At 42.0% G+C, this 12,395-nt stretch overlaps 1 protein-coding gene across 4 annotated transcripts in view; it reads left to right on the plus strand.

Moving 5' to 3' along the window:
- synrg (synergin, gamma) overlaps positions 1-12,395 on the plus strand; it is a 37,408-nt gene that overhangs the window by 735 nt on the left and 24,278 nt on the right. For 2 of the 4 annotated variants that reach the window (XM_084558300.1, XM_084558302.1), the window contains exons 2-10: positions 4,168-4,208; positions 5,289-5,422; positions 5,798-5,925; positions 6,254-6,359; positions 6,475-6,586; positions 7,376-7,792; positions 9,263-9,541; positions 10,740-10,820; positions 10,948-11,144. In XM_084558300.1, the coding sequence (XP_084414426.1) occupies positions 4,168-4,208; positions 5,289-5,422; positions 5,798-5,925; positions 6,254-6,359; positions 6,475-6,586; positions 7,376-7,792; positions 9,263-9,541; positions 10,740-10,820; positions 10,948-11,144 (1,495 nt within the window). The remainder of the gene's footprint in view (positions 1-4,167; positions 4,209-5,288; positions 5,423-5,797; positions 5,926-6,253; positions 6,360-6,474; positions 6,587-7,375; positions 7,793-9,262; positions 9,542-10,739; positions 10,821-10,947; positions 11,145-12,395) is intronic. The other 2 variants (XM_084558301.1, XM_084558303.1) reach the window with 2 other exon arrangements.

Below are 12,395 nucleotides of genomic sequence, written 5' to 3' on the forward strand. Positions count from 1 at the left end.
TCACGCATCTTATTAAAAGCAGTGACATGGTGGTCTGCAGAGGAGATGAAAAGGCCAGCCTCATGATTTTTTCATGAGACCAGCTCCAGCAGCTTGAATAATAAATATGCCCCGGCTACAAGCATCTCGACTAGCCAGGTGATACTGATCAGACAGGTGAAACCGAAGCCCTCCGTGCTGTGACTGAGTGTGGGCAGTAGGAAAGAGGAAAAAAAACTCTGCCAGCAATACTTTTGCACTGCAGGTGATCATCTTTAGGCGAGGATGGTTGTTGTTTGGTATTTCATCTCAAAGGTTTACCAGTTTTCATATTGCTGTTGTGTTAAACTGTGCTTTCTTTGCTTAAACTTTAGGCCTGTGACATTATCTCTATTAAAATATCCATCTCTCTTTGTGTCTTTTTGTCATAGCTCATAATGACTTGCAATCCAAAGTAGTTTTAATAGCGTTTATGATGGTTTTAGTGCAGCTAATACAACAACAACAAACTAAAATGTGCCTGTGTGTCAGTGTGGAAAGCCAGGAGGTGGAGCAGTAGTGCAGCTTAGAAATCCCACCTGACAGCCGCGGCAGCCCTTTTCAGGTGTTTCAGCAGTTTTTTGAGTAGTTGTGCGAGTATAGTGAAAATATAATTGTTAGTGGTTGTTGTATAGTCTTGCTGTTGGAGACGTGACAGAGGCGCACAAAATCGATCTTCTTAGGTGATGGTAGCTTTGTGCTGAATCTCTGTTTTCCACGGGCCATGTGATTATAGCTTTTGTCAGACATTTGACCTCATGAACGTCAGATGATGTCTTGCTGTAATGACATGCAAGAGTGGCGTGGGGTTTATTTTTTGTAAGCGTCTTTGCAAGCTATAATTGTAACTAGAAATCTATTCTGTTAGGTCAACCTTTTGTGAATATGAGACCATCACTCATCGTCAGGTCTCATGTTCAGTGGTGATTTACATAGTTGTTTTGGTTTGGTCTTTTGGGTCAGTGAATACGGTTTACTAGTAAAATCCTCGAATTTATGAAGAGGTTCCCACGTTTTCTGTCGGTTTCTGAGCTGACTTTGATTACTGGGAAACAAATATTTTATTTTATGGCGTGAATGCCATCGTATTTTAATCTCGCTGTTTCTTCTTTTTGATTTATTAATGACAAAATCTGTCCTGAAGTGCTGTCTTCAAATAGCTTGTTTTCTTCAAGTAACAGTCTATAACACAAAGACATATTTCTTTCCCAATTTTACTTAATATAGTTTATTATAAAGGACAAAAAAAGCAATGTATTTCAATAAAAAACTGGAGTCTCCTTGAAAAGTGACTTTCTTTTTGATTGACTAATCAATTAAGTGGCAGATAATAGTGACAATTTCTCCCTACATGACGTCTTTTTGACCAAAGTATATAACAAATACAGCAAATAATTTAATTTGAGTAGCAATAAATTAATCACGGTCAATTGAAGGAGTGAATATAAGTCTATTGTATGTTGTGGAAGCAGTTTCAGAATAAACCAAAAATGATTTTAGCCTCAGTGATGATGACACTGAGTGAAATCCTGGCTTCTGTCTCTCAGCGTTCACAACACTCGACCAGAGCTGGTGGATGATTACAGGCCTTTTGCAAGGCGCTGGCTCGCCTGGTGTCTGCAGCTGCTATCGCTGCTTATCTCCCTTTGTGCTAATCTGCTTGGCCATGACCTGTTATTTGCTGCTGGATGGTGGGCAGCAGCAGCAGCAGCAGCAGCAGCAGCAGCAGCAGCAGCAGCAGCGCTCCTATAAAAGCTTTTTAAGCTGCAGATCTTACAGGGAGCAGATGTGAGACTCTGAAGTCAAGCATCATCTCTGACGCCAACACCATTCGCATTACATCAGTGCTCTGTGAGGGTTAGCCGTGGCTAAATAGTTTTAGATCACCTGCGTGTTTCCCTTCATTCTTTAGTTTTCTGCCAGTGCTCATAAGTTCACACTAATATAATTTAAATCTGACAGATTTTAGCAAATGACGAGTCTTTATCAACAAACCAAAGCATGAATGGAAAGGCAGACAAACAGCAATGATGCAAATTGTGATAGCTGTGCATCAAACTGTTATTACTGCACTGTCTTCTAAATAGTTTCTACCTGTGTTATTGTATTTAACGTTTTTTTATGGACTAGGGTGACGAACATATTTGCTTCATGCTTCCTCTATATTTACACGTTCAGGAAGCATGCAGCAACTAATTTAAAAGGTTTGTGTCCCACTATAAATGTATAGTCACTTTCAGTTTTCTTCGCTACCATCTCCAGAGGGATTTAGCTGCCAAATGCTAAATTACATTCACCCGCTGTAAATACGAGGATTGGCTGCATTTTTCAGTTTTTTGTTGTTGGTTTGACAAGAAGAGCAAATAAATAAAGACAATGGAAACTGTGATGGGCAATCTCACATTTATTGTTACATTTATTCACTAATCAATGAACTGTTTCTTGAAAACTAGGGCTGTCGAAGTTAAACGCGATGATAACATTACTTTTAGCACCACAAACGATGCGGCAGTAATAAAGTAAACGAAGTGGATGGTAAACAGGAACAAACCTCCTAAAGTTCAGCTTCAAACCCCCGGCAGATAATTGTCTCAACTAGAACAAATTAATTTACATTTCACCGTCAATGTGAATTGAGTTACAGCCCAAGTAGGTCAGATCTGAAATACCGCTTTCTGACCGTTCATGCAGCTGATTCAGAGAGCCCTCCTCCCTCTCACCAAAAGCAGACCACACCGGATAGTTTGCAACGGAGACGCAGCACGCTTTCACATGATGTAACTTTGAGGTTTTTTTCCTTAAGAATATTCCCGACAGTTTTATTCATGAATTAATTGTTGCAATGATAATAATGTTCATTTGTGTAGATCAAGCCTGTTTGTCCACTCCCATTCTAATAAGACAATAAGACAAAGCTTGAAAACTATCCCCTTGAGACACATTTAGAACAGATAAAAATGTGTGATTAATCTGAGAATAATCTTGCGTTAATTACGGACGATCATGTGACTAATCCTGATTAAATATTTTAATCGATTGACAATCCTAATGAAAAGATATTTATGCTGCCATCGTGCAGTCAAACTCAAGTCAAACTCCTTAATTTGTCAGAAGGAGCTGATAATTTTGCAAATGTTTGTACTGTCTGACAGCGAGCTCGCTGCCTCCCCTTCTGTTTGCACAGTTGTCTTGGTACTAAAGTTGTCAGTATTATAATGTCGCGCGCTGGCATTAGTGATGATCAGATTTAGCTGGGAATCACTGGGAGCAGAGGCCCGACTGGCTCCGTCTTCTGTTTGTCTCTCTGCGTCGTCAGTTCCAGCCCGAAAAACTTTGTTGTGATACGCTGTTTGACAAATAGCTGAAGGCCTGTGTGGTTTGGCTGTGACGAGGGGCAGACTTGGCCGACTTGCACAGACTTCCACTGATTATTTCTTAAAGGCATGTTTTTCTCAGCACAGACCCAGCGACCGAGTCCAAGTCGCCTGTGGAAACAAAACTACCACATGTCTGTCTAGGGTTTCTTTTCAGTTCATTTGTCGCAAAATGTTGCTGCCGTTTGTTAAAATGTTAAAGCGTCAGTGTTCAGCCGGGTGAATGTTTTTCTGTGGCTCAGAAACAAACTCCTTTCACCTATCGATTTATAATATGAACATTTTATTAAACTAAGCTGGAAGCTAGCCCAAACTGGAAAGCTGGTCTGGAGTCACTCCATTGGGAGCTGATTATGCTCCAGCAAAGATCTGCTGTGCCAAACAAATCGTCTGGGTGGTGATGGACAGAAAAGCCAGACTCTGATTGGTTGTAAGACTGTCCAATTGCAAGCAAAAATCACTTGTAGTCAGACACGGCTGTATATTTAATTTAATTTTAACTGTTTTTACTTCTATACATTTAAAGGCCCTGCTTTTAAACGCATTATTACAACTAAATAACAGTCTGCCACCGTCTCAAGAAACTTTACAAGTTCACTTGCCCTTGTTTTCAGCTTTGTTTGGGATTTTTAATGTGGGAAAAGCAGTGAAATAGTGATGGCTTCATTATTCTGTGCTGCGTCAGACGAGAAGCTCTTTCTGAATCTTTCGTCATGACTTTCTTCAGCCCCGGTTTGAATCTCATAATCTGTGTTTTTCTCCTCCATCCCTTTAGTTTTATGTATCCTGTCGGAGGGGGCCTGGGACCGCCACAAGGTGAGTCATCCTGCAGTCAACATTTCCAGTTCGTTTCTCCAGACAGACTTTTCTTTTAAATATATTTAAGTGTGTTCCGTTTTCGGAAGATAGATGACGAATAAATGCATTTCCATTTGAATGTGATCAGCGACATAGAAAATTGCTTTTTGAAGCAGACTGTCTTAAAATAAAAACAGTATTCCTTTTGACAAATGGCATAACAAATCTTAAAACAGTTTTCAGTGTACATTTAAGTAGATATTGAATAAGTTCACTGTTTAAAAGTTTCTATTTTTTATCACAGTGTGCACTTTAAGTGTTCATACATGTACAGGTTAGGTTCTTTCATTAAATGTAATTGCGGATCTCTAGGTTTCTGCTTTGCTTCTCATTAGTCTTCCCTGTTAACAATTGCTCCCTGACGTATCAGATCACCACCTGTCATTAGACGCACTGCCGCTCATACATACCTTTGTTAGCCGTGCACAGCGGGCCTCAGGTGCGCTCAGATCATTTGTCTGTGCATGCTTGCCACATTTAGGCTGTTGACTTTGCAGTAACACTCCTGACAAACCATCCCCGCACCGCTGGGACAGGTGTCTCTTAGGGGTCATTACATGCTCCCGTTAGCAATGTCATTTTAGTCGGACAAATTAGAACGTGAGCAACCTCCTAAACAAACTATTTATTCGGCCCAGTTGAGCCCTAACACGGTGAATCATCTGGGGGCTCCAGTAGGAGCTGGCTGCTCAGCCCTGGTTGTCAGCGTACACGGCATCTGTGAAAATAAACACACTCTTTTCCAATTTTTTTTCCCCCCTCACTCCTCTTGTTTTGCTCCAAGCTGTCACAGTAGTCACCAGGAAAAAAAAAACAGATTTGGTTGTTGTGGAGCCTGTGTCTTTCTCCAGCTGTCCAGGAAATTGATTTGCAATATTGAATCCTGTCCAGACTATGGAGGCCTTTTCTTTCCAACTCTAGACTTAAATGAATTTTTCTTCAGTGCAGTTTGAATCAGACTTAGTCATGCTTCAAATAGTAATTGTGTGTGCTACTCTTTATGTCTGCAGTACCTCATGATAGTGTTTGTTTCTGCAGGTATGGTACCCATGCAGCAACAGCAGCAGCAACAGCAGGGTTTCCCTATGGTTCCAGTCATGCAGCCCAACATGCAGGGCATGATGGGAATGAACTTTGGGGGACAAATGCCCCCAGGTGCCATGCCTATGCAGGTGAGTTTCTGTATCTGTGGATTCTGTGTTTTTAAGTGTTGAAATTAATAATTCCCTGAGAGTTTTTTTTTTTTTTTTTTGGCATTTACATTTATAGTCTGTTTGACGGACTTCCTAATGTGGCTTCCATTGATGAATACATAATAGTGAAACACTGCTGTATTGATTTACCCAATTTCATTCAAGTGGGTTTAGAGCTTCTGTTAACTCTTGACAGATTTACACATCAGCCCATTAACAGGAATGTGTTACTGCTCTGTGAATTTTAACGCAATCGCTGTGAGTTTTCCTCTGTAAGTGAATTTATTATCAAGTGAAAACAGTGTTACAAAAGCAGTGCTGACCAGATTGTTTTTTTGTTTTGTGGTTATACAGGGCGGGATGGCGATTGGGATGCAGACACCTGGAATGCAGTTCTTGGGTCAGCCTCAGTTCATGGGTATGAGACCAGCTGGACCACAGTACACTGCTGACATGCAGAAACAAATGGCCGAGGAGCACCAGTAAGAAATTATTATCATTGTTCTCTCTTGCTTGTGAGAATCCTGTATCTCTAGGAATAAATGCTCACATCTACATTTGTATACCCACTGGCTTTTTTTTATTAGGTACACACAAGTAAAAATGCAGAGAAATACCCAGAAAAAAGCATATCTAGATACTGTGATCAAGTTCAGTTGTTTCAGTGATTAAATATGTAATTAATTTAATGTTTAAAGATGCATTTACTTTATTATACTTTAAATTGTATGTTTATTCTGGCTCCTAACCCCCCAAAGAATATTGTGTACTGACTCTTTATATAATGTCTGTACTGTTCCTGTTCTTTAGAAAACGTCTGGAACACCAGCAGAAGATGCTGGAGGAGGACAGGAAAAGAAGACAGTTTGAGGAGCAGAAACAGAAGCTGAGGCTGCTCAGCAGCGTCAAACCCAAGGTGAGTCTCTTTCCACATTTGTTTATCTTACAGTTGTCCTGGCTTGTCCACTGCTTGTCCACTGCTTGTCCTTGTAACCCTCTGGGCTCTTGATACTTTTCTGTGTTGTACTCAGACTGGGGAGAAGAGCCGTGACGACGCCTTAGAGGCAATCAAAGGAAACCTGGATGGCTTTAGCAGAGACGCGAAAATGCACCCCACTCCATCGTCACAGACTAAGAAGCCAGGTACTTTCCCCCTTTTAATCCCTGTAATTTCTCCTGTGGTGCTTCTCCATGGCTCTGCTGAAACGCCTGTGTCCGAGAATAATAACTGGATTAGAGGCAGGTCAGCGTGATGGCTGCCAAGCTGGCAGTCAGGCGAGCCGAAATTGGGATTTTGTTTGTATAATATGTAACCCGGATTGCATTACATTTCATTATCACATTATTTTTCCCATCTCTCTCTTCATTTGTACACTTCTCAATTGTTGTCACTTATTAGTAGTGTGTTCCTTTTTTTTTTTAGTATCTGTTTGTGAACTTCAACATTAATTTCACTGTCGTAGACCTGTAGATTTATCTTTAATTACTCCTGTGCATTTCAAAGAAGTGTAGGCGTGCATCTAACAAACTGATATATTGATATAGAGCAGCAGGTCCCGACCTTTTTAGTCAGTGAAACCTTATTTTGAAGTCGGGTTAATTTGCAGCTTCACGTTGCAGGTTTCATCAGATTTTGACTTTTAACTTTATAAATTGTTTAATTTGGATAACTATATAAACTGTGGTCAATCGTTTTTTTGACCCATCAATCATCACAAGATGTATTAATTTTGCACAAATGTTGCATTTTTCTAATATTGATAATCAGTATTACATTTAAAAAGCATTTTATTGACTCTGACTAATAGTTAGATGCAGTTCTGCAATTTCTTGTCTTGCACAACGTAGTGCAATGTGCAGCCCTTAATTCATTTTCCATTGTGGTGTGTGTGTATGTGTTGTGCCATCATCATTATTTCTTCATTTTTGCAGACTCATCGCCATCACACCCGTCTGTCACTACTCACTCCCTCCCCCAAGCTTTGTCCGAGGATAATGACGAGTTTAGTGACTTTCAAGGGCCTGTAGACACCCCCGCCTCCTTTCCTCCGCCTTCCTCCTCCTCCTCCTCCACTTCCTCCACCTTCAGCCTTTCCTCTCAGGCCCCCGTTCAGCGTTCATCCTCTGCTCCCAAGACAGGTTTCCCTGAGGACGATGACGACTTTAGTGACTTTGTTCAGGGACCTGCGAACGTTTCCCCTTCTTCTGACATCCACCCCCCCTCTCAAGCCCAAGTCCAACCGCCATTCCCTTCCTCACACCAACCTCAGTCCCTCCCTACCTCTGTGTCCTTTCCCACTGCCACCCAACACTCTGCTATCAGCACCAGCTCCCAATCTACACTTCAAGGTAACTCTTCTTTTGCTTCGTTGACACCTCCCCTCCCATCCCCATAATTTATTCTCAACCTATTTCCACTTAGTCCACGTAGTGCTGCTTTTATTGCTTGTTTATTGTTTTTACTGCTACCTCCGGATGCCGAGTTGGTCTTGGCCTGCGTTATAGTGTGAGCATGTAGCCAGCACAGCAGATGGCCTCATTATCCAAACCTTTAAAGCTACCCGACATTACAAACTAAGCATACAAGGATGCACAGTGAATAAGAAACCCAATTTGTTTAATCAGCAGTAGGTTTTTAACCACGTTGCAGCTGATTCTAGCAGTTAAGACGAATCCATTTATGGTTTGTGCCCTGGAAAGGGACTGTCACTGTCATGTCGTTTTCTGTGTAATCTATAGGATGAGCAGCTGCTCTGTGACAGCTCTCAGTCTTGAGACCAAATGACAGGACAGAGAGATCACCTTCTGTCCAGAGAAATGCAACAGCTAGCCCTCCATCCAGCATCATCCCCAGTCCTCTGGGACATTCATGACGTAGTTGTTTAGCATCTGGAATAAGCTGATTAGATGGCTGACGGATGGCTTGCCATTGATAGCAGAGTGGAGGCCTAAGGAGTTTGTTTGTTCTTGTGCGGTAGAATCGAATTTGCAGGTTGCATAAGAAATTTGATAAGGGACCTATGTGCTGGGGAAAATGTAACTGGCGTATAGTGCAAGGACAAATGCCGTAATGGGGATATTAGTGCTGTTAGGAATTTGATAAAGGGTTCAAAATGTTGCATTAACACAATATTTACATTTAGTGGTCTGTTTACTGAGGCTGTAAATGTAAATTATTCCAGTTGCATCAGATTTTTATAAAAGTATGCTAAATAAGATCTGATGCTGGGCTGCTTAAAGAGAGCACTAAAGGAAGAGGGGCATTTATTCATACCACTAGATGAAGGCCTTCTTAAAGCTACTTAAATGAGCCTTGTGGTGTACAGAAGTTAGGTTTCCATTCGGTCTTTATGATCATCAATTTGTGTGATTTGTTTATCCTTGCCCTCAACAACTATGTTGAAAGCATGTCTGCCTTCTGTAAAGATATTTTATTTTAGTGAATTTAGTTTTTGTATTTTAAAGCCAGCATGTTTTCAGTTGTTATGTGGAAAAGTGTGTATTGCATTGCTTCAGAGCACTACTAGAGGTCTAAGCGTTTACTGGCAACACTTGATAACTACAACTAGCTGCTTCAGTCATATTGTACACAGTAGTTTTCAATACAGACATAAATCTTCTTAAATGAAATCTAAGACTTAGTACAGTAAGGTACTATGGTTCTTTTAGTACATTTATTTTATTTCAAATTAAATGTACTAAAAGTACACAGCCTGAAAACTTGAAAAAAAATGTATAACTGTCCAAAATCCGGATAGTAAATTCTGGATTGTAGCTGGTGTCTGTTAAAGAAGCTTGTTCCTCATTCACTCCCTCTAGGCCCATCCCTGGAAGAGAAGCTGTTCTCCTCATGCGATCTTACAGCTGATAAGACGGCCCAGGTTAGCTTTAGATCCAAGCAGAGCTTGGCTGAAATGACTCCCAGAGTTAAAGTTTCCACCCAGTTTCAGTCCAGCACTAAAGCGAGGAACTGGGCTGCCGCTCCTGAGGACTTGAGTTCTGTGTTCACCAAAGAAAAACGTCCTGAGGCCCCGGTGTCTGCACCCAGTCACCCTCCATCAGCTACTGGCTCATCTCCTCAAACCAGTAGCGACAGTGGTGAGAGACGTGCCTGTTCATTGGACTTCATAGCTTCTTCTTCTCTCTTGCTTTGTTGCAGCATTAACACACAATCAAGGAGAGGGTTTTCTTTCTGTCCTGGAGAAACATTTTCAGTCTTTCTAACCCTAACAAAAATAATTCTCTACTTCTAGCAGCAGCTTAATCTGTTCTATCACTTTGGGGTATAATTGGTTTATACCAGATTCAGCACTGGGTTGTATGGGCAATTGTTGCCTGTGTGCTTTTCAATGAAATCATGCTTACATTTTCTTCAATGCTGACATTGTTCAGGAGCGATGGTGCCTTTGTGGTACACTTCCAGGTGTCTTTGTGCCTACTCTCAAGTCCCTGCCTTTTGTTTCTATCCGCTTTTGCCTCTGTTTTGTTGGAGGGGTTTTCTCATGCCGGTGCTCTCTGCACACATTGTGGAAATGGACTGTGTCTGTCAAGGTCCTTGGGTAATACCTGCTGACTAAATAAGCTGCCGTCTGTTCCCTCACTGTGTAACACCCTCTCAGAGAACGACCTCTGCCGCATGCTGACTGCTTTGGTTTAACAGGGATGCGCATGGATTGGCAGGTGCCACTGGGGCCCAACATAATCCAAGGCTGATTGTGCATGCTACTCTGCCGCTCCCTTGTGCTGTTATTTGTTTGTCTGTGTCCACGTCGTCCGTGCCATCGGGGGAAATATAGTGGCTCATCACGGAGACCAGGGAGATTTGTAATAAGATTCATCCATTCATGCCCAAGACTGATGGGCTGATGGGAGTATTATGCTCAAAGTGGCTGTCTGAGTAAACACATACCTGTTAGAGTCTCAAAATGACCCATACTATTTTACTGAAATGTTTATGTTTATTCTCAGCAACAAATAATTTAGGTCAGTGTCCTCAGTTAAATTAGGTTGTTTTTTCAGTCTCCTGTCTCCCTTCTCCTTGAAGCTGTGAATGACTCACAGACTGATTTATAGATGTCTGATGTGGCAGGACGCTTGTGATTCAGTGCAGGGGAGCGTTACATCTGCACCGAGCCCTCCAGACATCAGGTGTATGATTTTGTTGAGTTCGATACAAGCAGGGCTCAGCTGCCAAGAGGCTTGGCAAAATCGTACGCCTGGACAAGACTTTTGCTGTAACGGCTAACTCTGTGTGTATGTGTGTATGTGTGTGTGCGTGTTTTTGTGTGTGTGACAGCAGGTGTTGGCGTGTACCCACAGCAAGAGCACATCCAGTCCATGCTGCCAGCCTGGGTTTACAATGACAGCCTTGTCCCAGGTAAACATTTACGCATGAATACACCCAGTATCATTTTTCAGATAAAAATATTTGACATTGCTGTGTACTTTATGGAAAGGAATGACACTGGAATGTGGACATGTTCTTTGTGTTTTCCTTTCTCTAGAAATGTTCAAGAAGGTTCTTGAATTCACCATGACTCCGGCAGGGATAGACACAGCCAAGCTCTACCCAATATTAATGTCGTCAGGTCTTCCCAGGGAAGCACTGGGCCAAATCTGGGCATCGGCCAATCGCACAACACCTGGCATGCTAACCAAGGAGGAGCTTTACACTGTACTTGCACTAATTGGAGTAGCGCAGGTAAACACTGGCATCAAAACAAATTATCTACTTAGAACGACTTCACTAATCATCCGCAGTGGCTTCCGCCGAGGTTTGCCATACACTCCATACGGAAATTAGACAGGCTTAGCAGGAAACGGGGGAGACGGGAGCAGTGCTGCGAATCAGCCCAAGGCTTGTGAAGCATTGTAAGCCTGATATAAGGCTGAGTCCCCATCAGTCGAGATTGGCAGGAGGCTTCTTATCATCCACAGCCCGGGCCTGTCACCACCACCCCTGGGAGGATGCAAATCTGCAAGCAGCTCACGAAACACTGGATGCCGTCGCTTCTTTCATGCAAAGAATAATAAGACACCTTTTCGGTGATGTAAATTTTCAAGAGCCTTAAAACACCAGCTAAACAAGGAGCATTCTCTTGTTGGGGGTGAAAGTTTCAGTGTGCCGGTAACATCTGTTCAAAAGGAACCTAACTGTGATGAATAATTTATATGTAAACATTGGACTTTATTCCTAGTCCAGTGAAAACATGATGGCAACTAGATAGGTTTGTAGTGACCAGTGTTCCCTGGCTCAGATAAACCAAATTAACATTATACCAGAATAAAACTTAAAATGGATCCCTCTTAAGGTTCGGACACAGACTACAGCCACCAGCCACCAGCCAGTTAGCACATGGACCTGCCTGAAAGGAAATAGCTCTTCACACCAGCAGGTGACTGTAGTCGGTAGTCATCATTCAAAAAAGGCAAGTGGAAGAGCATAGTGTCGTACAGAGCTGGCCTCTCCTGAATCATACTGATCAGTGTACTGTTTATTCATTGTAGATGATCATTTAATTAATTAAAATATCGGTGTGTTTCAGTGCTCAGATTAGATAAAGATGTAAAACAAAAAGTCTTCTGTGTAGCCTTTGAACTTTGCCAGTTTACTTTTGTTCTCTAAGCTGATTAGCCAGTCAGAGTGATCTCTATCACCGACTCGTTCAACCGATGAGTCAAAATATTGAAACAGTTGTAAAGTTGTTGACGGTGATCCGATCAGTGCCTATGGTGCGGGACACACAAGGAACAGCTAGAGCCACAACCGACAGCCCAACTTCAGAAAACACCCTACTGTCGCCCTGATGTTCCACTGCCTTTAAAGAATAGGCTGTTGTTACTCTGTATTCTCTCATTGTCAACAAACCCTGTGAAAAGACCCAAGCTGACAATGTGTTATTCTCTTTCTTCTGCACTCCTTCACCCCGTCTGTGTCTCTTAGCCTCAAGCT

The sequence above is a fragment of the Chelon labrosus genome, assembly GCF_963514085.1.
Source record: "Chelon labrosus genome assembly, chromosome: 13".
Classification (NCBI taxonomy): domain Eukaryota; kingdom Metazoa; phylum Chordata; class Actinopteri; order Mugiliformes; family Mugilidae; genus Chelon; species Chelon labrosus.